Below are 26,334 nucleotides of genomic sequence, written 5' to 3' on the forward strand. Positions count from 1 at the left end.
CTCCTCCTGGTCCTCCTCCTCCTGGTCCTCCTCCTCTGATATAAGCGTCGCCGTCGTCGGCGGCGGGAAACTCCTCGACTGTCCGGCGGCGTGGAGACGCGGATCCGTCCCGGCGATGGCTCAGACGTTCCCGGAGGTGGTGGAGCTGAACGTGGGCGGCCAGGCGTACGTGACCCGGCTGCGGACCCTGACGGCGGCGCCCGGTTCGCTCCTGTGGGCCGCGTTCTGCCGCGGCTCCCCGGACGCGCTGCCGCGGGACGCGAAGGGCCGCTTCTTCTTCGACCGCGACGGCTTCCTGTTCCGCTTCATCCTGGACTTCCTGCGGGACGCGGAGAGCTTCATCCTACCGGAGGCGTTCACGGAACGCCGGCGGCTGCAGAAAGAAGCGGACTTCTTCGGGCTCCCGGGGCTGTCCAGGCGCCTGGAGGCTCCCGGCAAGGAGGGCGCGGAGCCGGGGGCCGCCCCGCTCCCCGGCCCGGCCACCACCTCCACCACCCCGGCCTCCCCGTCCTCCTCCTCCGCCTCCTCCGGTTCCTCCTCCTCCACCGAGAGGACCTCCGGTTACATCACCGTGGGGTACCGGGGCAGCTACACCATCGGGCGGGACATCCAGGCGGACGCCAAGTTCCGCAGGGTGGCCCGAATAACCGTGTGCAGCAAGATCTCCCTGGCCAAGGAGGTGTTCGGGGAGACCCTGAACGAGAGCCGGGACCCGGACCGGCCCCCGGACAAGTACACGGCCCGGTACTACCTCAAGTACAACTTCCTGGAGCAGGCCTTCGACCGGCTGGCCGACGCCGGGTTCCACATGGTGGCCTGCAACTCCACCGGGACCTGCTCGTACGGCGGCGGCGACCCCGCGGAGGACAAACTGTGGACCAGCTACACCGAGTACATCTTCTGCCGGTGAAGGTCTGGCCGGGCCTCCTGGTTCTCCTCCTGCTCCGGCCTCGCTTAACCTCTTTATCTGCCCTCGCGCAACAGGAGGACCAAGTCATTGTTCCGATTGGTGGAGAAAATGACTTGATGTGGTCGGCGGCGGCGTCCGGGGGACTGAAAGACCTCTTTGTTTTCCCAGCTTCTTCTTCTTCTTCTTCTTCTTCTTCTTCTTCTTCTTGTGCCCTGAAGGCAACGCGGTGCCACCAAAACCCTGGTTTGTTTCCTTGTTTTGATGCAAAACTTCAGAAAATAAAGTGTGACAGGGGAACGCCGTCCCTCCGACGTGCACCGAGGTCCTTCTGGCGTTTCCTCCTTAATGCGATTGTCTCATCCGTGACTCGGAGGCGTCCGTGATGGCCGCCGCCGCCGATCCCGGTGAGGAAACGCGTCCTGATTGGTCCTGATCCGGGCGGTCGGCGCTTCCTTTCTGCGTGAACCTCCACCTTCCTCCCGAAGTCCAAACCCAAGCAGCAGCTTCGCTGGAGACCCGACGTCCACCAGACGTGTGAATGAGAGGGTGAATGGACGTTTGTCTCCAAATGACGTGAACGGTTGTTTGTTTCTACCTCTCGTCCAATCACAGCTGGCCGAGGCGTCACCCAATCAGAGTCCAGGATGATGAACGGATGAATGATCTGCGTTTTGTTTCGTCCCACCCTTCTGGCTTATCACATCTCAGTAGTGAAAACAAATGCTTTCTGCAAGCGTGGCAAAAATCTACCAGCAGAGTGTGTGTGTGTGTGTGTGTGTGTGTGTGTGTGTGTGTGTGTTGGGGGTCCCACTGCAGGGAAAACAGCCAGTCTGGCAGAGTGGACTGTCCTTGTTTGCAGCAGAGACCAGCTCAGCTCTATCTTGGACTGGAGGAGGAGGAGGTGGGATTTCTCTTTGGCCGACAAACACACTCATCAAGTGCCTGCTCCCTCTCCCTGGAGGCACCAACACACACACACACACACACACACACACACACACACACACACACACACACACACAGGCGTACCTTCACACAAAAAGGCTCTGCAGGGAGAAAAGACTGAACTTGATGTGTTTGGAAAAAACGGCAGGAAAATCATGTACTGGTAAACACACACACACACACACACACACACACACACACACACACACACACACCTTGCAGCCACAGGTATACACACACACACACACACGTGACCAAGCAGCCTCAAATGACCTGTAAAGACAACTAGAACGAATAAGAAGGGCGGCGGGGCAGAAGCTCCTCCTCCGGTTATTTTCTGAGCGAAGATCTGGCTTCCTCTACGTCGCTGGGATGTCGGGGGGGACGGACGCTCGCTGAGACGCACGGGAGGAGAAAACCACGTGCACGAGGTCCCGGTCGTGCGATAGAAAAGGCCTGAAACAGCACGCGTGCAGGAAACCTGCAGAAGAAGAGGAGGTGGCAGCAAATAAAAAGCCAAATGAGCCAATTTGGAGATAACGCCCACGCCAACGCAGCCTTCCTTCGCCTCCTCCTGCTAAATCTTCCACGCTCTCCTTCTCCATCGCCGCCTCCTGGACGTTCGACTCCTCGCCATCCCATAATATCCACCGTTGGTTTGAAGGGGATGAGAACATGCAGAGCTGATTACAAAGGTTCTTCCGGCTGGATGTTCCTCAACACCTATGCAGGCGTCACCTCACAGCAAAGGTTCTGTCCATCTTCTCCACCTTCCAGCCCACAGCGCAGTGAAGACCCCGTGATTGACAGCTGATCCCGTGATTGACAGCTGACCCCGTGATTGACGGATCCAGAAGCAGCCGAGATAATGAATGAGGAGCATCCGGAGGAATCCGTGGAATCTGTGGAGAGAAAAAAGGCCGATGTTTCCCACAAGACGGCTTTTTTAAGAAGGAGATTCTCTGCCTGTCAGAGACGGCATCATCAGACTTCTCAGATGTACTTCTGAGGAGCACGTGAGCCGCCGCCCACGCCCGCCACCACAGTTCAGCCATTGTGCGGTTTTAGAAGCGCCGCTGACCATCTCACGAGACCCCGGAGCCTCCGGAGTCACGAGGCTCGGGTCCGAGCGCCGCCGCCGCCGCCCGCCGACAGAAGATCCTTCTCTCCGTCTCCGGCGATTCTCCGCTCGTGAAACACGAGGTTCAAATGAAGAAGGTCCCCGGTTGGATTCCCTTCATGTGTGGAGCCTCCATCTTCTCCACCGGGGCCTCGCGGAGCTTTCCGGATGAAATCGGCGCGCCGACGGCTGCGTCCTGATCCAAACACGAGTCGACAAATCGGCCCCAAACCCGCTTTGGAGCTTTTACTTTCCAGAGCTCTTTAAGGCGCATTTAGTGGGATATCAGAGGAGAACGCCGTGAATAAACACCCGAGTCTGGCAGCCGTCGCTGCCAGTGTGAAACACACACTCCTACACACACACACACACACTGCCAAACCGCTGGTGGGTTTTTTTCTTCCAGCCGGCGGGCAGCGGCGCAGACACATTCCTGGAGTCACTCACAGTGGCAGTAGATAGAAGGTATTATTGATCTCCTGACGCTCTGATGTTCCGCTCATCCATCGCCCCCCCGAGGAGCCGAGCGGCGCTGAGACCGGATCGATGTCGAAGTCCGCCGCCCGTCGCCTCGACTCCCCCGATAAAAGCGTTTTTGATCTTCGTTTCAGAGCCTTCGCTAATCTTTCAAGCTCCGCCCGGGGGGGTCCTCGCCGGATTCCGCTTCGCTTCCCCTCAAAGGCCGGTCGATGAGGGAGACGCGGGTCCGAAAACCCCGGCGACCAAAGTGACAAGTCGTTCCTTTAAACGCAACAAACGGGCCAATAATGGACCTGAGAAGCACCAGCTGTGAGCGAAACCGTCTTCCCACCTCCTTTCACGGGTTCGGACGACCTCTCCTCCTTGAAGAAGTCGCTTGAGAAAGCTTCTTGTTAGCGCTACGCTAGCCCGACGTTCCTCCTCGTATCTTCTCCCGAGTCCTCGGGTTCTCATTGGGCGAAGCTTGATCCGCTGCCGCCCTGTGAGCGGATAATTTTAGCTGTTAGCACGTCACTGTTAGCGCTGTTGCGTTCCCGGTCGAGGCAGAAGGTCGTCCAGTTGGGATCCGCTGGAGGCGGCGTTTCCTCGTCGCCGCTCAACGAACCGGAGTCCGGATCGTATCTTCAGAGGTCCGTTTAGATAAAACCTAAAAACATCTAAAACATCTCCGCTCAGGGTGGCAGCGGCATGACGGAGATGGTGGCAAAGCTCAACCTCCAGACCAGACCTGCAGACCAGGACGGGTTCGGGCGTCGTCCTCCCCTGCCGTGCATGCGGTGGGATTGTTTTTCCAAGAAGCACCACACCCACACACACACTCACACACACACACACACACACACACGCCAGCCCTCCATCCGAAAGGGCAAGACACTGAGGAAGCTGCGTGAGTCATCCTTTGTGTCTCAGACTGTTAATAATGCACTTTAACCTTCGCTGTGTATTAAGAAAAAGAGATGTGTGTGTGTGTGTGTGTGTGTGTGTGTGTTGGCCTGTCAGACTGTTGCTCTTCATGGAGGACAAAAGAAAAACCACTTTTAAGTAAACAATCAGTGGGAAAACATCCTCTCCAGGCTGTGTGGTCTGCTTTTCTGTGGACGTTCTTCACCCCCACCACTCTTGACAAGACTCTGGTCAACGTCTGAGGAGATGTTCCTCTGCTCTGTTCCTCAGATAATTCAAAGGTACACACACACACACACACACACACACACACACATACACAGAGCTTCCTGTGCTGTGCAGATATGGCGGCGCCGATAAGAGGCCCGAACGCGATGGTTGTGGATGACTGACATTTGAAACCGGGGTTTCGACACATTCGCAGCTTCAGAGAGGAAAAAAAAAATAAAAATAACCCACTTCCTCCTTTCGTGGTGTTTCCCGTCAGATCGCCGTTTTTGTTTTCTGCGTGCGTCAGCACTTCCACGGCGGAGCCCCGCGAAAACACACACTCGCCTCGCGATGTTATTGCAAAACCGCCGCCGGGCTCTCGAAAAAGGTCGGGGCAACTTAAATAGTTGAGGGGGGGAAAAAAAAAAAAAAGGCGCAGATCTGGAAAACCCAAAGCTAAATATTTAAAACAGATGGAAGGGGAGAGACTCAGCAGACGCTTAACTGCGGGGATAATTATAAACCTCGTGTCCAAGGAGAATGATGGAATCTCTGTGGCAGCGGGAGGGAGCGATGGTGTGCACGGCAGCTTGGAGCATTTTAGGTTTCTCCCACATGAAAACTAAAAATCTGAAGAAGCCGCGGTGGTCTCCTCAGACCCGGAGAGGGTTGAAGAACATGCACGGGTCACCAGTTTCCATCCCCCCGCCTCCGCAAGGGAGACGGATTTGAAACCGTCCATCCGTCTTCTGGCTCGTTCTCCCAGAGGCGTCGGCGTTTTCCTGAGGGTCTCCTAGCCTGGAACATCTCCGCTGGGGAGGCTCTCACGGCCGAGCCTCCTCAGCCCTTCACCCTCTCCTGGACTTTCCGGGCTTCCGCCGTCAATCGCGGCCGGCTCGTCGAGAACGCGAAGACACCGCGACAGAACACCGAACGCCTCCAGCGACCATCACCTGAGGAACCCCTTTCTGAAAATGATAGCTCAAAACCTCAAAACCGTCTCAAAGCAAGCATACATGTCCTGCACCAGTCTAACATACTTCTCTGCCACTCCTCGCCACTTCCACCTTCTCCTGCTGCTGCTGCTTCCGCTGTCATTTCCTGTTTAAACAGGTCAGAGGGCAGCGGCGCCGCCCCCAGCAGATGGAGAATGTCAGAATTTTGAGAAGAGCAAAAAAAATGATTAAAAATCAATTTGTCTGCAGGGAAGGTTGAACTGTGTCCCTTGGAAAGGATGGGGGCGTCACATATCAGCTTAAAAAAAAGGACATTTCCCTCCGTCAGGATGAGAGTGATGGATGAGCGGCGTTTGCTAAATGAGGAGGTCCTGGTGGGAACAGGCCTGCTGCCGCCGCTGCCGCCGCCGAGAAATCTAATCGCGTCGCTTCGGTTCTGCGACGTCTGACGCTAAAACTGAACTGGAAGCTGAACTTTCACTCCCAAACTTCCCCTTTCGCAGCTGCACGCAGAGGCCACTTCCTGATTCTCTGGGCTCGTCGGTTGGTTTCAGTGAAGAAAACCTTGTTTGTATTCAAATAAATATCAGATTAGAGTTTCTATATTTATTCAAACTTTTTTTTTTGCGCTTCCTGTATCTCTACCTTTCACCCTGATCCGTGCAAATTCACATTTTTTTATTATATTTACATTCACACCTTCCTTTTCATTGTCTTTTTACAACCCACATCATTCCCTGCACGAGGTGTTTCTTTATTTCTTTTTATATTTTGTAATTTATTGCATATATTGTACAAAGTCTGTTTATTTGTATATTTTACCCTTGTAATTCGATTCTCATCCTGTTTATTTTTATCCTCGGTGTCATTCCGTTATCCGTTCCTAAACTTATTATTATCTTTATCCTTTTAGTTGTCTCTTCTTTTTAGATTTATCTTCATATTTATTGTTATTATTGTGCTGCTGTGACAAACAAATTTCCCCAATGAGGATCAAGTATTATCTTTATTTACGCATTCCTTCAATTATTACCATTTCTATCCTGTAACGCCGCTGTGACGGGTGAATTTCCCCGCTGAGGGATCAATAAATCTTCTCATCTTCAAAGATGCTAACGAGGCTAACGCAGAAAGCAGGACGTTCTTGGATTCTTCTCGGAGCTTCTGAGCTCCGAAATACAAAACTCACAAAAGTACGATGAATTCGGATTAAATTAGCTCTCGGCAGCGGCGCAAACAGCTGGGAGGGCGCCGCCGCCACCGTGTGGCCGACGCACAACACGACACGTGATGAGCGTTTGGATGGTCTCAAGTGCGCTTTATTTACAAAATATATCCGTTTCCCACTTTATCGGAAATACACTCCCTAATGCCTCCACGGTGACACTTCAAAAAAAAAAACAAAAAAAAAACGAACAAAAAAAAAAGTGTTTCGATCGAAGTATCTGCACGTGAGCAACTAGAATATTTACTAATAACTTATCAATGTAATCAATTCTTTATTAGAAGTACCATATTGGATTTAAAAAGTACATTCTACTTTGCCTGTTAGGTTTCGCATCAACAAAGATGTTGTTTTATCCCAAAAAGCCGGATCTTCCCGTCCAACGGCGTCCGTCGGAGGCCACGGCTGGCTGAAGGTCACAGGAGGGCTGAAGGTCACAGGAGAACATGGAGGTCACAGGAGAACATGGAGGTCACAGAAGAACATGGAGGTCACAGGAGAACATGGAGGTCACAGGAGAACATGGAGGTCACAAGAGAACATGGAGGTCACAGAAGAACATGGAGGTCACAGAAGAACATGGAGGTCACAGGAGAACATGCAGGTCACAGGAGAACATGGAGGTCACAGAAGAACATGGAGGTCACAGAAGAACATGGAGGTCACAGGAGAACATGGAGGTCACAGGAGAACATGGAGGTCACAGAAGAACATGGAGGTCATGCGTGCGGAGATGCCTCCACCCGTGGTCGACCGCCTCAAATTACATTTCCACATTAAAATGAATTGAACCGGCGTTAATCCGTCTCAGAGCCCTGGTTTTTAGACAAGAAACTTTAGAAATAACTCATCATCTTCTTCTTCTACTTTGGTCTTTTCCCCTTCAGGGTCTCCACAGTGAATCCACCTTCTCCATCTGACCCTTTTCTCTGGATCATCCTCTCTCACGACGTCCATCATCTTCTCTCTGGTCTTCCTCTAGACCTCCAATTCCAGCATCCGTCTACCAATATATCCACTCTCCCTCTTCTGTCCATGACCCAACCATCTCTGACCTTCTCTCCAAAACATCTACCAAGTGTCGTCCCTCTGATGGACTCATTCCTGATCCTCTCCATCCTGGTTCGCTCCCAAGGAGAACCTCAACATCTTCATCTCTGCCACCTCCAGCTCTGCCTCCTGTCTTTTGGTCAATGTAGATATTTGTAGATCATCTCACCAGTGTCTCCTCCACCTTTCCTTTCATTCTGGCTGATGTTCTTCTATCTCTTCGTACCCCTGAAACTTTTCTCCATCCATTCCGACCTACTTGAACCTGTTTCTTCACCTCTTCGCCACCCTCTCCGTTGCTCTGGACTGTTGATCCCAAGTACCTGAAATCGTCCACCTTCTTGATCTCCACTCCCTGTAGCCTCACAGTTCCACCTGAGTTCCTCTCATTCACACACATATATTTTGTCTTGCTGCGACTAACCTTCATTCCCCTCCTTTCCCGAGCCTACCTCCACCTCTCTATATGCTCCTCAAACCTTATCCCTGCTCTCTCCACAGATCACAATGTCATCTGCAAACATCATGGTCCATGGAGATCCTCGTCTAACCTCATCTGTCAGCCTGTCCATCACCAGTGCAAACAAGAAGGGGTTCAGAGGAGATCCCTGATGAAGGCCCACCTCCACCTTGAACTTCTCTGTTACACCTACAGCAAACCTCAAAACCGTCTCAAAGCAAGCATACATGTCCTGCACCAGTCTAACATACTTCTCTGCCACTCCAGACTTCCTCATACAATAGCAGAGCTCCTCTCTTGGCACCTACTTGTATGCTTTTTCTAGGTCTAGGATGCTTCCTCCACCCAATGATACATGAAACATGTCGGTAGTATCTGAAAGTACCGTGAGTGTATATATGGACACACACACACACACACACACACACATGTATTTTTCTCATGAGGTTCTCTGGGCTAGCTAGCGGGCGGCGTCTCCCGCTATCTTTAAACGCCTCTTCACGGACAGCGGCGTCCACGTGGGCATCGAACGATCGCAAAGCTCAACATCCAAAAAAAATGACCAAGCTGAAGCACCTGTAGATCAACGTTCGCTGTTTTGAGAGAAAAATTTGCCCGTGTGTGTGTGTGTGTGTGTGTGTGTGTCAGGAGTTCCTGAGGTCAGCGGAGGTCGTTCTCCCGCACACGCCAATACTCACACTCTGGCTGGAGGTGGCAGGGTTCGCCGCCGCGGCCCCTCGTTTCAGATCTGCAGCCCGACGTTCTCGGTTCCTGGGAGGCGTCGGGAGGCGACCGACGGCCTGCAGGGGAGGAAAGGGTGAAGACGACCGAAAACTAGCTTCTCAACAGAGATACGTTCTCGCTAAATCGCGGTGTTTGCAGAAAAGCGGGTGGAATGAACGAATGAGTGAAAGATCTCCAGCTGAGGTGATCCAGCGTTCACGTCTGCGGTCTAATGAGGCTCCTTCTCCTGGAGAGAAGCATCTGGAAGACCAGACGAGGTCACGGCGGGGCGGCTCGTTCCTCCCAAACTCTGGGCGAGGACGATAAAAAAACAAAAAAAAAAAACAACCAAAAAACAAAGACCAGGAGAAACAGCAGACGAGTCAGAACAAAAAAAAAAAAAAAACCCTTTCTCACTGGAGGAACTTTGTGAAGTTCTGAGAAACTTTTCTGGAATTAGTTTCCTGATGGGAACCGAGGAGCTCCTTCACCGAGGCAGGACCTTTATACGTTTCCACGGGAACTGGCTGGTGATTGGTGGAACTCAGAAGCCGCGCCCATGACTAGATCCTTCTCGTGGAGCACCACTTTTAAAAGCTCTTGGGACAAAACGGACAGAAGCGGCGAGAAACGGAGCGACCAAGACGTCCCAGATCTTCTCAGATCTCAGAGGGAACGGCGAACGCGGTTCCTCACACAACGTCCACCTCCATGTTGTCCATGTGGTCATCTTCTTCGGTTGGACCACTACGAGGAGGAGGCTACTTCCTGGAACTGCAGTCTAGCGGCTAATATTTGTATTTATTACAAACGAGGCGTCGAAGGGAAACCGGCGAGGACGAGAAACAGGAAGTGGAAACGAGTCCACATGATCTGATCTCCTTGGGTTCTCCTCTCCTCTCTGAGGAGACACCTACCGGCTGAGGTTGGAGGACATGGAGACGCCTCTCGGGGACGAGATGGATCCGGTGCTGTAGCGGGAGCGGCTCTTCGCCGGCGAGCTGTAGCCCGCCGCCGCCGCCGAGTGCGGGCGGGTTTGACCGGGCGTCACGGCCGAAAGCGGAGGCTGTCGGATCTGATCCAGGTGGTCCAGGGACTCGTACCTGTGGACCAGAAGCAGGAGGTTCTCAGAGGAGATCCCAACAACATCGGGAGTGAAATCCACAAAACACCCGCCTCTTCAAGGGGACGGCGGCGCGCTGACGTATCCAGCTGCTGTCGGTGAGCAGCTGCGTCCTCTTCTTCATCTCCTCCAGGATCTGCTGCCTCTCCTGCTCCGCCTTGGACACGCCGTCCTTCCTCTTCTTCTGGTCGCCGGCGACGGGCCTGGAGGTCTCCTGGGGTTCTGCAGAACAAGTCCACCCGCCCGGAGGATGCTTGTGGGGGCCGGACAGCGACGGCGTGGACAGGGATTTGGTCCTGGCGGGGAGGAACCGGCTGAATCGGCGCTTTAAAAAACGCTCAGCTTCGCGGTAAAACCAGGTGGTCTTCTCACCTGTGTGCAGGAGACAGCTGGACCAAGCCACATGTGTCTTGGACACTTGAGATGAAGATCAGAGAAGATCCACCGGGAGCCGTGGAGGAGGATAAAAACAAGTAAAAACACAAGAAGGAGCTCGTGTGTGTGTGTGTGTGTGTGTGGAATCCAGGGGATCTTCACCGGTCCTGGTCAGGTTGCGCCTTCATGCCGCCTGGAGGTCCGAGGTCCACCTCAGGTCTTCTCTCGTCTCCTCGGGTTCCATTCACAGGATGGCGTCCGTCCACGTCGGGCTGTTTCAGAACACCGCACGTCACCTGCAGGAGAAACCACAACTCCATACATGGGGTTTCCTCCGATGAGGAACATCAGAGATGTTCAGCTGCAGCAGGTTCTAGTAGGTTCTCCAGTGAACCTCCTGCACGTTTTTGGCCTGCTTGAGGAACACCACGCAGGAGAACACGGCACCTCACCGCTAGGAGGAAGGCCTTCGCATATTTCAGCACGAGACGTTCGACATCTCGTCCCCGTGACCCGGATCTCAGATGTTCTCCTGTTTCTGATGACGTACCTCCGTCACCCCGGCGTCCTGCTGCTCCTTCTGCCACTGAGCCTCCAGCCTGCGTTGCTCCCGCTGGTTCTGCTCCTGAGACGACGCAAACGCACCGACACTGAAACTCCAGTCGGCGGCGGCGGCGACGGCGGCGGCGGCGACGGCGATCCAACCTGCAGGAGGCGCTCCTGCTCTTCCTGCCACTTCTCCTGACGGCGGAGATCTTCCTCGCTGTCCCAAGACCAGCTGGACGGGGAGGGGCTGAGGCTCGGCACCTTCAGCTGGGGATGCAGACGGAGACGGAAAGAAGCTCAGATGCAATCAAGGATCACACACACACACACACACACACACACACACACACACACACACAGAGGATACTTACGTCAGATATTGCAGATTCTGAACCACCTGCATGAGAAAACACTGGTTAAAGAACAGTATCAATTTTGGAATCTGTGCTGTATGTCTCACACACACACACACACACACTCTTAAAGTGTTTTGCATGACATATTGTGCATGTGGTGCACGTGCACGGCAACACACTTGACTGGACGGAAGCGGCTGCAGGCGTTTTCCCCTGTGAGCCGTCGGTGAAAAAGCCTCGAAAGCATCGATCTTTAAAAAAACATAAACAAACAAAGACGGCTCAACATTCAGTCGCTCCTCGTGGTTTTTTTTTTTTTTCCAAATCCGTCCTCGGCTCGGCTGCAGAAAATCAAGATGCTGATTTTTCCAAGACAAAAAAACAAAACAAAACAAAAAAAAAAAAGGGCGGTTGATTTGCGTGCGAAGAGGCGGCACGTCAACGACGGCGGTTTCAAACCAGTTTTCAGAAAACCGTCTTGAAAAAAAAAAACAACCCGAGCGTCGCTGCTCCTGGAGCTCCATCCACGCAGAAGCCTTGACCTTCAGCGAAATCTCAAACACACACACACACACACACACACACGTTCGCTGTGCACAGCATCATGTTAGCAAGTCTCAGCCTGTCAACCCAAGGTGGTGCGTCGATCTTGACCTACATCTTGTTTTCAGAACACCAGGCCTCCCGTGTCCAGGATCTGAACCCTGCAGCCGAGGTTCTACCTTCGGCCGACACCTGCGCCACCAGAACTTCTGGACCTTCCTATTTGCGGGGGTTTCAGACCCGGGGGAGAGTCGGCTAAGGAGCGGCCGCCGTCCTTCCAGCATCGATCAATAACCCTCCTCCTTTCTGCTCACAGAGCTTGATTACGAAATGCAAATGGCGGTTAGCGGCGGGGAGTCATTGTGCAGTTGACTCACGCACTCGTGATAGATTTACTTAAAAAAAAAAAAAAAAAAAATGCAAAGTGGCCATTTTAGAGGTTTTTGTGTCGCTTTTAGGAAGTCATTTCTGGTTCCCATGGCAACGTCCAGCCACCCCCCCATGAAGCATCTGGAAAAATCCCCTCGTGGTGACAAACGGTAATGAAAAGATGGTTGAAAAACATTTCTTATCTGCTACGTAGGTATCTAGCAGGCCTTAAGATATCAATAATGGAGATCTTCGACCGGTCCGGGACGCCTGGATGAAGATTTAACTTGCAGACAGAGTTGTGGAGAGGAACGACGGAGAAGAGCGACGTTGGGAGGTAAAGTCATGCAGCGGCGGAAGCTAACCCGCTAAGAAGGCCACAAACCGCTCGGGTTAGCTTAAGGTTTCACTTCAAGGTGTCGGAGGGAGGGGAGGTTTACCGCAGAGGTAGACCCAGGAGCTGACGCCAGCAGACTCTGCAGGGAGGACAGATGGCGGCCGAGCTCGGGGATGTTAGAGGTAAGAAAAAAAACACAGATAGTGAAACTTGGATTTATGCTAACGACGTGACTGGAATGGCGGTTTGTTTTCCGCCTCCTGGTCGGGGCACGATTGCGCGACGGGTCCGGTCGTAACCTCCTCGTACTTCATCGCTGACTAACTCCGGCGGCGAGCTAGCGTTAAATCCTCCTGACAAGCCCCGCCCCCTCGAATGTCGGCCAAAATTACTTTTTTTTTAAAAAAATCATCCTCGCTGGAGGTGCGTCACCACAAGAAAAGCTTCAAGTCCCTTTCAGACATTGAGAGCTTTGGACCGTTTTCGCCTTTGTCCGATTTTTAAAAGGACCAATCAGGTGGATGGAGAAGGCGTGACGGCTCGCCGGCGCCCCCTAGTGGCGACCGGGATGCTCTCCGCTCGCGACCGGCCCTCGTCCGGCGTCGAACGCGTCACGTGTAAATAAAGAAACTTGAAGTTTTAGTCGCTCCCGGACGGGACGCCGCTCACATCATCCGTGACTGACGCTGTCCGGTCGTCACGGTAACCGGAGCGAATCGATGAAACCGGCGCCGCTGCGATCCGACCGAGCCCGCCCTCGCCTCTCCGGTCGGAGGAGGATCCATAACGGTTGGTTGATCGGCAAACACCAGGGAACCCGTGACCGGGTCGCCTCACCTCCGTTGCGTCCAACGTCAGAGTTCAGACCGCCGGAGGCCATTTTGTCCTCCCGCTGGTCGCCCGCTCCGTCGACGGCCACCATTTCATCTCCGGCGCGCAGCTGGTAGAGCTCTGCAGGGCTGCCTGGTGAACACACACACACACACACACACACACACACACACACACACACACACACACAAGGGGAAACACAAATTCAAATTTGTTGATTTGCAAAAAGAGAAATCCTGAAGCAGCTGGAAGATGAAGATCCACCCGCCGCTCCGCAAATCATCCCTGCCGATGGCTTTCGGCCGGGTGAAATCTGGCGGTCCCTGCAGACGTCACACACCTTTTCAAGCCGCCGTTCACTCGATTCAAGTATTTCTGGAGCTCAAACGTTGATCATCGGACAGATAAAACAGAAACGGAGAATCAAAAAGTCTCACCGGCTCGAGCTCTCGCAGCGGCGGAGGCCCAGCGGCGCTGGGAAACAGAGTCAGGTGTTGTGTGGAGCTTCAGGCGAAGACTTGCTCTCTTGTCAGCGTGATCCACCTGTCACACACACACACACACACACACACACACACGGATCAAATATCCGGTGGATGGTAACAGATACGGTGGGGCCGCGAACCAGCGGGCAGGTTGTCGTGCAACAGCCTTCAGGTGAGTCAAGTTTTATTTAGGTGCTGGGAAGACGAGTGGTGTGTGTTCACACACACAAACACACACACACACTCCAGACAAAATACCAGAGAAGACTGAGTTACGCAGCTCCTCCTCTGTGGAAGCATCTTCAGATCATCAGAGAGGACGGACACCCTCTCTTTGTTTAAGAACGAGGTTCCTTTGTAAGAAAGCTTCCAGTTAGCCCCCAGCTAGCACTCGGCTAGCCCTTGGCTATGCCGCCATCGGCTAACTCTGCTAACGGATATTCCATGGTGCACGATAGCAACCTCATATCTTCTCCCGAGTCCTCGGGCTCTGTCATCTTGCATCTTTTACTATCCGAGCGATTGTTGTATCACCTCAGCTATTAGCACCAAGCTGTTAGCACTACTGGCATTATCACCATGAGGTCATTTTACTCCAAAAAGCGCTCTTTCTACCCCAACCGGTCGAGGCAGAAGGCCGCCCAACATTGAGCCGGGATCTGTCCAACTCCTGGGGGGATGTTGGGTTTCACCTTCAAGAGTCTGGTCCACAAACGCCTTGTATGGAAGACGCCATCAGACAGCTGGGTTGTGATTTGGCACCGTAGAAATGACCATCTGACTCGACCCCTTCAGGACCAACTCCTGTTCCAAGAAGATATTTTGGGTTGAAGCTTTCGATGGCCTACCTTTGGCGGGGGTCGGGTCTCCCCGCTGCCGTCAGCCAGTCCAGATGAACCGTTTCGTCCCTTCACGTCCTCCACTGGACCCCCCCTGGTCCTGATCTGATCCCGGTCTGGGGGGGCGGAGTGCCTTTTGAGCAACAGGGGACTTGTAGACCTTCCTCTCTTCTCATGAAGCGGCAGACCTTGGTTATCACCCGTCTACGAGTTCACACACAAAAAAACAAAAGAATCGGCCTCTGAGGGATGGATCAGCGGAGATCTTCCAGGGGACAGAAGAGTTCGGTTTTGTTTTTTGTTTTTTTTAAGCTAGCTGACACCGCGGTAGCGGCCGCGGCTGTATAATTAATGAGGACGCCGCGGCCGCCACAGGAAACGCTCTCCTTACAATGATGAACCTCAGCACTCTTCAGCTCCCCGGCAAACCTCCACCGCCTCCTTCTTGATATCTTAATAGTACTTCCGGTACCTACAGGACTACAACATTTAGCCCGGCAGAGTAGTTGTACGCGAAGCAGGACCTCGAGCCTGGCTAATATCGATAGCATAACTTAGCCGTCTTACCTTTGCACACATTAAGGTGTGATAGGATTAGGAAACTTCTTCATAGAGGCTGAACTACAGAGAAAGATCTCCTCGGGGCTCCCATGAACCGTTTTTGTGAAAGCCCGCATTGAGCGGTGAACACCAACAGCAGTCAATAATTCTGGGAACCATCAAGAACGTCTGCAACACCTTCCGCCAGGATGCCGATCCAAAGATTCATTGATTTTTAACAAAACTAAATAAATAGCGAAATGTGATGTGATTTCAAACAGGCTACTTCCTGGTCTGATCCAGGCGAGGCTCCAAAGACGTGCCTCACACTGAGCTTTGGATGCTGCAGGTCTGCATGGAGGGTCCAGCTTGAGTGGACATTTATTCCTAGAACCTTAAATATCTATTATTGGACAGTTTCTCCTGGAGGAGGAGGGGGCGGGATTTGTTGTCACCTTGATGTTAGCAAACAAGCTGAAGAAGGTATTCCCGAGGAGCTGGATCAGATTAAGATATTAAGAAAGTCGTGGTGACCGAGTGAAGGCATCTTGAGGTGCCTCAGTAGAACCCCTGCGGTCTGGAAGTTTGGGATTGGTTGTTTTTCAAACTCACGTTGCTCATTCTGGGCAGCGAGGAAACCCTGGACTGCTTGGTACCGAAGGGTCTGGCCGTGATGACGGAGGAGAGGCGGGGCGCCCCTTCGGACCGCCGGAATCCCCGGAGGAGGTTGGACCAGGACCTGGCGGCGGACGAGGACCCGGAGGCGCCTGCGGCCTGAAGGCCTCTGCTTTGCATCTCGCAGGCGGACATGAAGGTCTCCTTTGCTTCAGACATCTGCTGGGATGCATCTACCGCAGTGACAACGGTCGCTGGGTCCTCAACATCCAGGTAGAGAACGGGGGCCTCCGGCGCCCGGCGACCTTCTGGATCCTGGAAGGGGGCCGAGCCGAGAGGAAGCCCCGGAGCTTCTTTTGAGGGCAACGGCAGGAAGCTGCGCTCTTCGCCCAGGACGTTCCCATCGGAGGCCGGCGTGTCTCCGGCCGACGACCCCTGAGAAGACAAAGATCTCTCAGAACCTCCCACTGATAACAACTACACCGGGGCCTTCTGGTTGCAGAGATGATGTTCCGGGAGTCGCCGCCGCCACCAAGAAACTGTATTTATGAGAAAGAGTACCTGGGCAGCTGGTCCAGCTCTGGCATTTGACTGGAAGCAAGAGCTGGAGGACTCGGACGGAGGAGAGGTGGAGCATCTGGGGGGGAACGGGCATGAAATAGAAGGAGAGCCGATGTAACGGGGGCAGCATGTGTCACATTACATAAGTTCACTGGTGCGTTCCTCGCAAAGGAGGTCAACAGGCTTTCACGGAGCAGAGCTCGGCGCAGGTTAGCCCTTTCCAGAGTGGTAGCGGAAGTCCTCCCGTCGCAGTACCGCAATCCGACGCGCCGATCTACCTCTTGGAGAGCTCGCCGCCGGTCCACCTGTCCTCCACGCCGGTCACGGCCCCGTTGGTCATCCGGCTCATGACGTGTTCCCGATCCTGCGACTTCCTGCGCGGGTCGGATTTCGCGCTCCGGCGTCGATTCTTCCACTTTGTCAAATCCTGAAAGACAGTTTATAAAGCTGTCTCACACACACACACACACACACACACAACTGTCATTGGTGGACTTCGCTCACGTCCTGCCATTGGGCCTCGCTGTCTTTGGCGACGGCGCGGCGTTCACCCGGCGCGGCGCAGATCGCCGAAGCGGCGCTTCCCCACGAGGCTCTGCAGACGGGATACGCCATGGGGATGTCGCTCAGCGACTTACTCCTGGTAACAGGATGGAGACGTCAATTAGGAGGCGTTACTGAAACCCCGTGGAGGATTTAAATTCAGTTGCAAAGAAACGGACGGCGCGCCGAAGCGTGTCGGCCACTGGAAGCTAGCAGCAGAACTCTTAGACAAAACGCAAGCAGCATCACGGGGGCCAAGCAAGAGATGTTGCCGTTGCCGCGGCCGACCGGCCGTGTCCGGCGTTCCCTTGAGCAGCGTTTTGAGACAAATCGAAATCCCGGAGGCGGTCGGTGCAGCGCGATGCCTCTCGGTGTCCGGGAGGTGGAGGCTGAGCAGCAGCTACCGTGTGGAAAAAGCGCTAACACCTACCAAATCCAGCCAGGGTTGACCTGCGCTGACCTGACCGCGCTTCCGGGTCTGAGCTGGAGGTCACGTCTTCTGCAGGAACGAGGGGAGAAAACAGGTCTGATATGGAAAACGCCGACAACAAGCGGGATTAGCGGGGAAAAGGAATTCTGCAGCGTGGAGTAAGGCGCTTTAAACGAAATGTATTATCATAAAAACCCTGCCGGTTTTCCACGTCAAACATGAATGTGCCTGTTTCCGCCGGCGACTGCGCCACTTGTTCACGGCCGTTAAATTACGATCCGAGACACAAATCTTCCATTTATACGATGCAAAAAAAAAAAAAAAAAAAAAAAAAAGAAAGATATAAAACACAAGCAAACACCCTTTGCTCCCCGGCGCTGGGGGAAGCGCTGCCACGGCGACACAATCAGCAACAGACAGAACCCAAAGCCCATTATACGCCTGGCAGACGCGCCTTTTGAAGGCGGTTCAGAATCGTCTGTTTGAGCCGACCGCCGCAGATACTCGCTCACGGCCAGGATGGGCTTCCTCCGCTGACGGATATCCCATAATGCACCTCTCTTGCCTTTCACTTGCACTCGCGTCCCCGCCTTCTCCTGAGTCCCTGGGCTCCTTGGGCAGGTGGTGGCTTGATCTACTTCATCTCGCCAGGTGTCCTCCATGGCTATTTGTTAGCGCTAATGGTATTATTGGTATGAAATCCTTCCTGGTTGAAGCAGAAGGCCTCCCAGTACAGTTACTGGGATCTGATAGAAGGCAGCGTTTTCACACAAATGTTTGCTCTTCCGCGTGAATGTTGGGTTTCTGTGGATCATCTCCGAAAGCGCGATCCAGACCTGCTCCACGTCGTTGTGATTTGCCGCCATGGTCTAAAATCCGACTCGGTGGTTTGGTCGTCGACCCCTCCTGCTCTGGTATGAAGGTCTCGACCACAGCGGTCGACCCTGTGGTCATGCTAGTTAGCCTGGGAGGCTAAACACCGGCATGTACTCATGGTCTGCTGCCGACAGTGCCGTGATCGGGAATCAAAAATTTAAATATCTCCGACACTTTGAAGGACGGCGAGGTGATTGATTGATAACCAGCGGGTTTGTTCCGTACCTGGCGAACGGCGCAAATCCGCCCGTCCTGCCCTCCCGCTCTCGTGGCGGCGGGACGTCCCACTGCAGCGTCTTCTCCACCCTGAACACCTGCTCGGCCTCCGCGTCGCTGCCGCAGCCTGGACGCCGAGACATGAACGTCGGGAGATCAGCCACGTAGCGTTTTACCTTCTCAGAGCAGGTAAGAGATCACGGACGGCATCACATCGCGGGAAGCCGTTCAGTCCGGCACAGGAGGCCGGAGGACGTCTACGTCTGTTTAGCGCCGTGAGGATCACCACTTAAGATACCCGTCACTTTTTTAAGATACGAAATACACAAAATAAATGATCAAAATCAAAATTTGCGAAGCATCGAGCGAGCTCCCGCAACTGGAATAAGCTTCATGATGCCGCCGAATCTTCTGAATTGGCGCCGCTTTCGACTTGAAGAACGCGGCTTCCAGCATCCCTCGGCCACTTGGTCGGTCCAGTGCGCATATCTCGTGAGGTGTTTCTGTCTCTGTGGCATTATTTTATATCTTTAATAATCATCATGAGCCTTCAGAAAGAAAGTGAACCCAGGAAGAAGATGCTTTCTATGGAAACGAAGCACGAAATAATAGCGAAGGTGGTCTACGTGTGGCCGATGTACGTGACCATTTGTGAGTTTTTAGAGGGAGGTTGGAACAAATAAATTTGTCCCTGTTGTTTTAAAATGGAGAAAATTCATTTACGATACCGAAAAAAGTCAACATACGAACCAACTTCTGGAACTAATTAATTTCACATCTCTGTACTTTGCAAGTATCACGGGCCGATCGAAGCCCGAAATGCGATTTGTTCTGACCTTTACTTGAGACGTACGGAGCTCGGGGCACATCGAGGAGCTACCTGAGTGCCGCTAGCGCTTCCTGTTAGATAGCTTCACGATAACGTTAGCATGACGTCAACCTAGGTCGTGAACTTCAACCTCGGCGGCAGACCGATCAGGGAAAGTACAGCACCGGGAACCCCAAACTGAAAACCCTCTTCACACCTACTGCTTTCTCAAAGAAGAAGCAGAAGTACCTTCGCCGGTTGGGTTGGCGGAGTTCTCCCTCCTGTAGCTCCGAAGCCCGTTCCACTCCGGGACGCTGGACCCTCTGTAGCCGCCGCCTTTCGGGGATACGGGGCTGATCTCATCGGGAGTCTGGAGGGGTGAAACTTTGGTTTAAAAAGACCTGGTGAGGGCATCTCACAGGGTTCCATCAGAGCAAGGGTTTTAGTTTTAAACAGGGGATTCAGTGTGAAGGAGGACCGCATGGACCTTCTCCCCTCTCGTAACGGTACAACGTTGTACCTCTGGCAGCGACGGAGAAGACGGTCTAACCTTGGACAGGCCCAGGCCCAGGCGCCCCTCGAAGGCCTTGAAGTTCAGCTGTGGGCCCCTGTAGAAGGGGTCCAGACGGGCCTTACGACCCAGCCAGTAGATGGTGATCAGAACCTGGAAGTACAAGACGACGTGGAATGAGTTCTCCAACCCAACGACTCCACCTGGTGGCCGAATGCCACTCGGGGCGACAAAGGTGGCGGCGGCGGCGGCTTCCGGAGAAGCTGGAGAAGTTTCTGCAAATGAAGGATGCAAAGTAGAAAAAAAACAATAAACCGTGGCTTCGTAACGCATTTATTCATATATCATCATCCCAGCTGTGATTGGACGAAAGGCGAGGTTCACCCTTGATCCATCAGGGAACCATCCTCTCATTCACACGTCCGGACGATTCAGGGTCTCCTCTGAACCTCCTGCATGTGTTTGGACTGCGGGGAGGAACCTGGAGAACCCTGAGGAACCTTACAGAGAGAACTCCACACAGGAGGTCCACCCAGTGAGAATCCAACCAGGAGACCTTCTAGCGGTGAGGCAGAAGCACCAACCGCTGTGCCAACCGGTCCACCTCCCGAAAAATGTTCAGTGCTAATTAGACATTATGCTTGAGAGTTTATTTTTATTTTTTTACTTAGCTTGTCACTGTCTTGTCCTTGTATGTCTTGCTGCTGCGCAACAATTTCCCAAGCATGGGATCATTAAAGTACATCTCCAAGAGAAGTTCACCCTGTGAGAATCCAATCAGGGACCTGCTTGCCGCGGGGCTGAAGCGCTAACCGCTGCGCCGCCGCCTGGCTTGAGAAGACAAATACCAGGAAAAATAGAAACGCCATGATGACTTGGCTTTTCGGACTGAAGTGGGGAAAAAAAAAAAAAAAAAAACAAGAACTGCAGCTCGTTCTTAGAACTTCAGCTAAAAAGAGGCTCATCCATCAGCGGGCGGGACAACCCAGACCGCCATCACCCTGACGGATGTCTCGTTGAAGACGCCTCTCGGGGAGACGTCTCATCGTGTCATTGGAAATTTGTCTTTTTTTTTTTTTTTAACCACAAAAGGTTGTGGAATAAACAGATTTTTCTGTTTCTTCTGGCTAATTAAACAATTATGAGACTTCAGCTTCGCGGGGATCTGAGGTCGGCGAGGGTTCGACGCAGGAGAGAGAGATGAAAATCAATCTGACTGAATTTCACACTTTCCACGGATTCAACCGCGAGAAAAATATCGTCCAGACGGCGAGCGCAGCCTCGTGGAAGATTAGAACCCGAAAAAAAAAACCCGAGCGCTGCCGGCGCCAGATACACATCTGAGGGCCATTAGCGAAGAAACCCCCGATAACCCACCACTTCTCCTGATATTCGGCTTCCTGCCGCGACGTCGGGCCGCCGTTCGGTCGCGACCCCTGCGACTAAAAATGGCGCCGTGTCACATTTGTAGATATCAGGGCAGAAGGTGTGGAGCGGGTCGCTAAAGATTTCACAAGACTTCTATCTGAAGGTTTTATTTACACAAGAGGCCGTTTCATGGATCTAGAAGAGCAACTTTGGAAATGGGAACAGAATATTAGCTGAAAAGCTAAAGCAGCTATCAGTTAGCTGAAAAGCTAAAGTAGCCATCAGCTAGCTGAAAAGATAAAGTAGCCATCAGCTAGCTGAAAAGATAAAGTAGCCATCAGCTAGCTGAAAAACTAAAGTAGCCATCAGCTAGCTGAAAAACTAAAGTAGCCATCAGCTAGCTGAAAAGATAAAGTAGCCATCAGCTAGCTGAAAAGATAAAGTAGCCATCAGCTAGCTGAAAAACTAAAGTAGCCATCAGCTAGCTGAAAAACTAAAGTAGCCATCAGCTAGCTGAAAAACTAAAGTAGACATCAGCTAGCTGAAAAAGACAAAGTAGCCATCAGCTAGCTGAAAAGATAAAGTAGCCATCAGCTAGCTGAAAAACTAAAGTAGCCATCAGCTAGCTGAAAAGATAAAGTAGCCATCAGCTAGCTGAAAAGATAAAGTAGCCATCAGCTAGCTGAAAAGCTAAAGTAGCCATCAGCTAGCTGAAAAACTAAAGTAGCCATCAGCTAGCTGAAAAGATAAAGTAGCCATCAGCTAGCTGAAAAACTAAAGTAGCCATCAGCTAGCTGAAAAGCTAAAGATGCAGATGTTTGATCAGATCATGGTTCCACTGGTCACGTCCACAAGCAGGTTGGAGAAGAGAATGTCAGCCAGAAAGAAAGGAAAAGATGGAGAAGACGGAGGTGAAGAGCAGCCATGGTGTCTGGTTTGGAGGCAGCAGAGAAGAAGATGTGAAGGTTGTTCTTCGGGAGGAGGATGGAGAAGATCAAGATACAGAGGGACAGCACGTGGTAGATGTTCTGCAGATGAAATCAGGACTGAGATGGACAGAGGAGCGATGGTGGAGATCTGGGTGAAAGGATGCTGAGGTTGAAGCTCTAGAAGAAGACCAGAGAGGGGCTTTTTGGATGCTGCTCCCAACCAATCACCTGCAAGCAGATCACAGTTCCATCCCCGTGAAGGCTCCATCATGAAAACAGACAGGAGAAGGTCAGGAGGCGTCAGCTCTCTTGAATCAACTCTCAACATTCCCCTGAGCAGCCCGGCATTCGCGTCCAATTAGACCGGCCTTCAGTGTGTGTGTGTGTGAGTGTGTGTGTGTGTGTGTGTGTGTGTGTGTGTCCATCTTTAAACCCACAAAAATGATGTCAATATTGCATTGTTTTACACGTTTAACCAGGAATTATCATGCGTGACAGGGGGTGCGGGTGGAAAAAAAAAAAAAAGGGAATTTCAATGAACGCAAATTGACCCTAATTGGTCGACGCAAAGACAAACGGGCGCTCGTTTCAAAGAAAGTGCTTAAAAGAAAAAAAAAAAAAAAAGAAAAAAGAAGCCTCATTACCAGCCGACATTGTCTGATTCAGAAACGAGGCTTCCCAGATAAATCCGACACATGAGCTGTCAAACATGTAAAATACCAGGGGTGCACGCAGCCGTGCACCAGCTCACGTGTGCGCACACACACACACACACACACACACACACACACACACACACACACACACACACACACACACACACACACACACACACACACACACACACACACACACACACACACACGCGCGGGGAAGAGCATGTATTTATATCATAAGACAGGAAGGTCGCTGTCTGAGTGTCGACGGATTCTAGCTTTAAGGCTTGTTTTTGTTTGTGCTTGAATAATAAAAAATAAAAAAACAAAAAAAAAAAAAAAAAAAAGCAACTAAAAAACAACGACAACGACAAACTCGTCTCCGGAAGAAGTGCAGTCGACAACCGGCGGTGACAGCGGGGAGCAAAACAAACCCCGGAGCGCCGCAGGAGGAGGCAGGTGCCTTGCTCAATCACGCTTCATCTGAAAAAAGGGTACCAAGGGAGGGTAGAGCGTGGTTCGACACACACACACACACTCTCAAACACACTCACACACACACACACATCACTCATGTCCCTTCATCAATGCATCCGGTTCCGGTTTGTTGTTTCTTTGATCACGATTACGGCTATTATTGTGTCATGTCAGCTTTTAGCATGTAGCTATTAGCGCAACTAGGGTCTGTCTGCTTCAGTCAGTGGTTCTTAACCTTGTTGGAGGTACTGAACCCCACCTGCTTTACATGCGCATTCACTGAACCCTTCTTTACTGGATGGAGGATCAGTTCGTCGATGGGTGCAAAGAACAGGCGGAGTAGCCTTTTCATGGAATCTGGCTCCCTTCACCTTGAATCCAGCAAGCGCTATGTTCTTGTAGCTCCCATCTCCATGCAGCTGAAGGAAGCCTTCCCTTAGTTTTGCCGGTGCCGGACTAGAATTGCTCATCTTGTCTTTGCTAATCATGCGGTTAGGACATCGATTCCAATCGCGTTCCGTCATACATGTGAATCCGTATCGTACGTGTTCTTCCGACCGCTTTCTTTTTTTGCCCGACATAATCAGTATGAAGGGATTCAAATATTAAGAAAGAAATCACATGACGTACCATCACGACAGTCACAAGTTACTACAACTGATCGCGCCAAAATCCCTGCAGCACGGATAGGCTAAGCTATGTATCGTGATCACCTGCGGCCGGTGATGTCATCACCAATGTGTGTCTTGACCTCCGCCGAACCCCTGGGACTGACCCGCCGAACCCCTGGGGTTCCATCGAACCCAGGTTAAGAACCACTGGCTTCAGTGAAACAAAAAAAATTGGTCATCAAGTGCTCCCTCATGGAGGGTTTTATAGATCTTACACTCTGCTAATGCTAGTGGGAAATTAGCAACGGGGAGCATCACATAGCCCCGGGTTCCCCAGACCGGTACTGTTCTGCAATCATTTGGTTCGGGTCCGCAAAGAAAACGTTTCTTGGTACAAATGACAGTGTTATCATGATACGTTCCAGATCTTTTTTTTTTTTTAAAACAACCATTTCCACCTCCGTCTTACTGCCGCACTTAACTCTGCAGCACCAATTCACACATCAGCCAACACAAGCCAGCACTCGACAAAAATGAGCCAGAAACAAAAGTCACCAGAGAGCTTTTTTGGGGAGGAAACGAGCAAACGATAAGAAGGCAGAAATGTCACAGACTGACAGCAAAAAAGAAAGCTGTGCTGAAAAGAAAATATCCAGATTCCTACCTAAGTTACAGGTTCATCGCAACAGGTGAAACACAAGCTCCGTGCCCGTTATGCGTATTTGCGGCAAACTGCTAGCTAATGATGCTATTAAACCCTCAAAGCTTTATTTTTATTTGTTATTCATTATTGTGCATATATTTCTGATCGCCTAATAAAAAGTGTATCCAGATTGTGAATGTTTTCAAGCATAAAAGCGGTTAGGGAGCGCGTTAGCCATTCGCTAGCGCGCGGAAAGAAACGTCCGTTTGCCGCGACGGATCACTTACGTTTTTCAGTCTCCTGTTGCTCTCGTCTCGCCTGGAAGACAAAAATTAAAATGAATTAATTCCTGCACGCCGCGGCCGAACCGTCCGGCGTGGCGGCTTTTACCGGAGCGTCACTCGGATGGACATGTCCTGCAGATCCCCCGGGTGGAACAGCTGGGATTCGTTGAGGCCAAGTTTCCCGCAGGCTTTGAGGAAAACGTTCACGTTGTCCTGCGAGGTGAAAGTGGAGACGGGTGAACATCTGTGGAGCTTAACTCCGACAAATATCGGCAATGAAGACAGTCTGGGTTGTGAGGGAACGTGAATCTGGAGGAGAACCTGCAGATGTTGAGAAGTTCTGACCTCCAGGAGACTTTTTAAGTCCTCTTTCACTGATATCCCGGGAGCTTATTTGATTATTTGTTGCCCTGCAAATCAATATTCAGAAGGTTCTCCTCACATCACGCTGGAGACCACTTGGTGGTCCAGCAGCATCTTCTAATCTTCTCACAAACTTGTGAGCGGTTTATTTTTTTTTCTTTTCTTCACCATCTCCAAGTCCCGCTGTATATCTGAACCTTCGCTTGATTAGCTTAACTTTTTGCAGCTCCTAGACTTTTTTTTGGTGCATTGGAACTGCAGAGGAACCAGGGACGGTGGACCTCAGCTCCTCCGACCATCTTAGCTCCTACGCATTTTTCTAAGCAGCGTTAGCTGAGGGTAAATTTGATCTGGAAACTTCTCCAGATGTCGTTCTCTGCTGTCCAGGAGGCGGCGGCAGCGAGCGCAGATGCTAAATAGCCAGGATGAAGACGTCAAAAATAGAAACACAGATTTCAAAACGCCGAGATGCAAAGGACGGGTCCGCTGGAGCTTGAATTGAACTCCGTTGTGTTGTTCTTTCTTTGAGAAGAATAAAAAGCCACTGTTCCCCGTCTCTCCGGAAAATAAACTTCAGCTCGGACGACCCCAGAGAGTGAACGCTTGAAGAAGAAAAAAAAAGTTTATTTGAACGGCAAAAGGTGGCGGAAGAACCGAGGCTTTTGATCGGGGGTTCTTTCTGTTCGGCCTGAACGGACAGAATCTCAATCCAGTGTTATCAACCATCCGGGCCTTAAATGTGGCATTTTCTCCTCGGCTGAACGCGGTTACTTGAAATTCATAGGAAAAACGGCGGCGCTCAACTCGAGTTCTTCCTGATTAGTTAAAATAACACTGAAGAACACGGTTGGTTGTTTGAAAAGGAAAAAGAGCGGATCCGGCGGAAGATCTGCAACCTTAACCCACCCCTGACACACACACACACACACAACCTGTCAAACCTCAACCTTGGATTATTTATCAGAGCCCCGAGGACGTGATCCTCCCATTCTCTTGCTTTGGGCAGTTTTTGCAATTATACTTGTATGAAGCCATCAAAACACGGCCGGGAGCCAAAACAAAAATAGGCATTTGCATTTACGCCCAATAAAAAGAGGAGGAAAAAAAATGACTTTAC

The 26,334-nt window shown here is 51.8% G+C and overlaps 2 protein-coding genes across 2 annotated transcripts in view; one reads left to right on the plus strand and one right to left on the minus strand.

Annotated features, from left to right (window-relative positions):
• On the plus strand, window positions 1-1,230 carry LOC147235983 (BTB/POZ domain-containing protein KCTD12-like). Its single transcript, XM_086144378.1, has one exon. It carries the CDS (start codon window positions 116-118, stop codon window positions 908-910), a length of 795 nt encoding a protein of 264 aa, XP_086000504.1. The 5' UTR covers window positions 1-115; the 3' UTR covers window positions 911-1,230.
• A 5,591-nt stretch (window positions 1,231-6,821) lies between these two features.
• The window catches only part of LOC147235984 (uncharacterized), a 22,790-nt gene continuing 3,277 nt past the window's right edge, over window positions 6,822-26,334 (minus strand). The window contains exons 4-24 of the mRNA XM_086144375.1: window positions 24,961-25,067; window positions 24,858-24,888; window positions 19,926-20,039; window positions 19,625-19,745; window positions 18,577-18,694; window positions 17,007-17,142; window positions 16,781-16,929; window positions 16,503-16,578; window positions 15,939-16,376; window positions 14,796-14,990; window positions 13,900-14,005; window positions 13,469-13,594; window positions 11,398-11,423; window positions 11,186-11,293; window positions 11,031-11,105; window positions 10,643-10,776; window positions 10,478-10,522; window positions 10,159-10,401; window positions 9,900-10,085; window positions 8,958-9,059; window positions 6,822-7,176 (exon numbers count right to left, since the gene is read on the minus strand). Coding sequence (XP_086000501.1) covers window positions 9,002-9,059; window positions 9,900-10,085; window positions 10,159-10,401; window positions 10,478-10,522; window positions 10,643-10,776; window positions 11,031-11,105; window positions 11,186-11,293; window positions 11,398-11,423; window positions 13,469-13,594; window positions 13,900-14,005; window positions 14,796-14,990; window positions 15,939-16,376; window positions 16,503-16,578; window positions 16,781-16,929; window positions 17,007-17,142; window positions 18,577-18,694; window positions 19,625-19,745; window positions 19,926-20,039; window positions 24,858-24,888; window positions 24,961-25,067 — 2,592 coding nt within the window. The 3' untranslated portion in view covers window positions 6,822-7,176; window positions 8,958-9,001. The remainder of the gene's footprint in view (window positions 7,177-8,957; window positions 9,060-9,899; window positions 10,086-10,158; window positions 10,402-10,477; window positions 10,523-10,642; window positions 10,777-11,030; window positions 11,106-11,185; window positions 11,294-11,397; window positions 11,424-13,468; window positions 13,595-13,899; window positions 14,006-14,795; window positions 14,991-15,938; window positions 16,377-16,502; window positions 16,579-16,780; window positions 16,930-17,006; window positions 17,143-18,576; window positions 18,695-19,624; window positions 19,746-19,925; window positions 20,040-24,857; window positions 24,889-24,960; window positions 25,068-26,334) is intronic.

The sequence above is a fragment of the Fistularia commersonii genome, chromosome 3, assembly GCF_037954325.1.
Source record: "Fistularia commersonii isolate RoL2024-O1a breed Wild chromosome 3, RoL_Fcom_v1.0, whole genome shotgun sequence".
NCBI classification, from domain to species: Eukaryota; Metazoa; Chordata; class Actinopteri; order Syngnathiformes; family Fistulariidae; genus Fistularia; species Fistularia commersonii.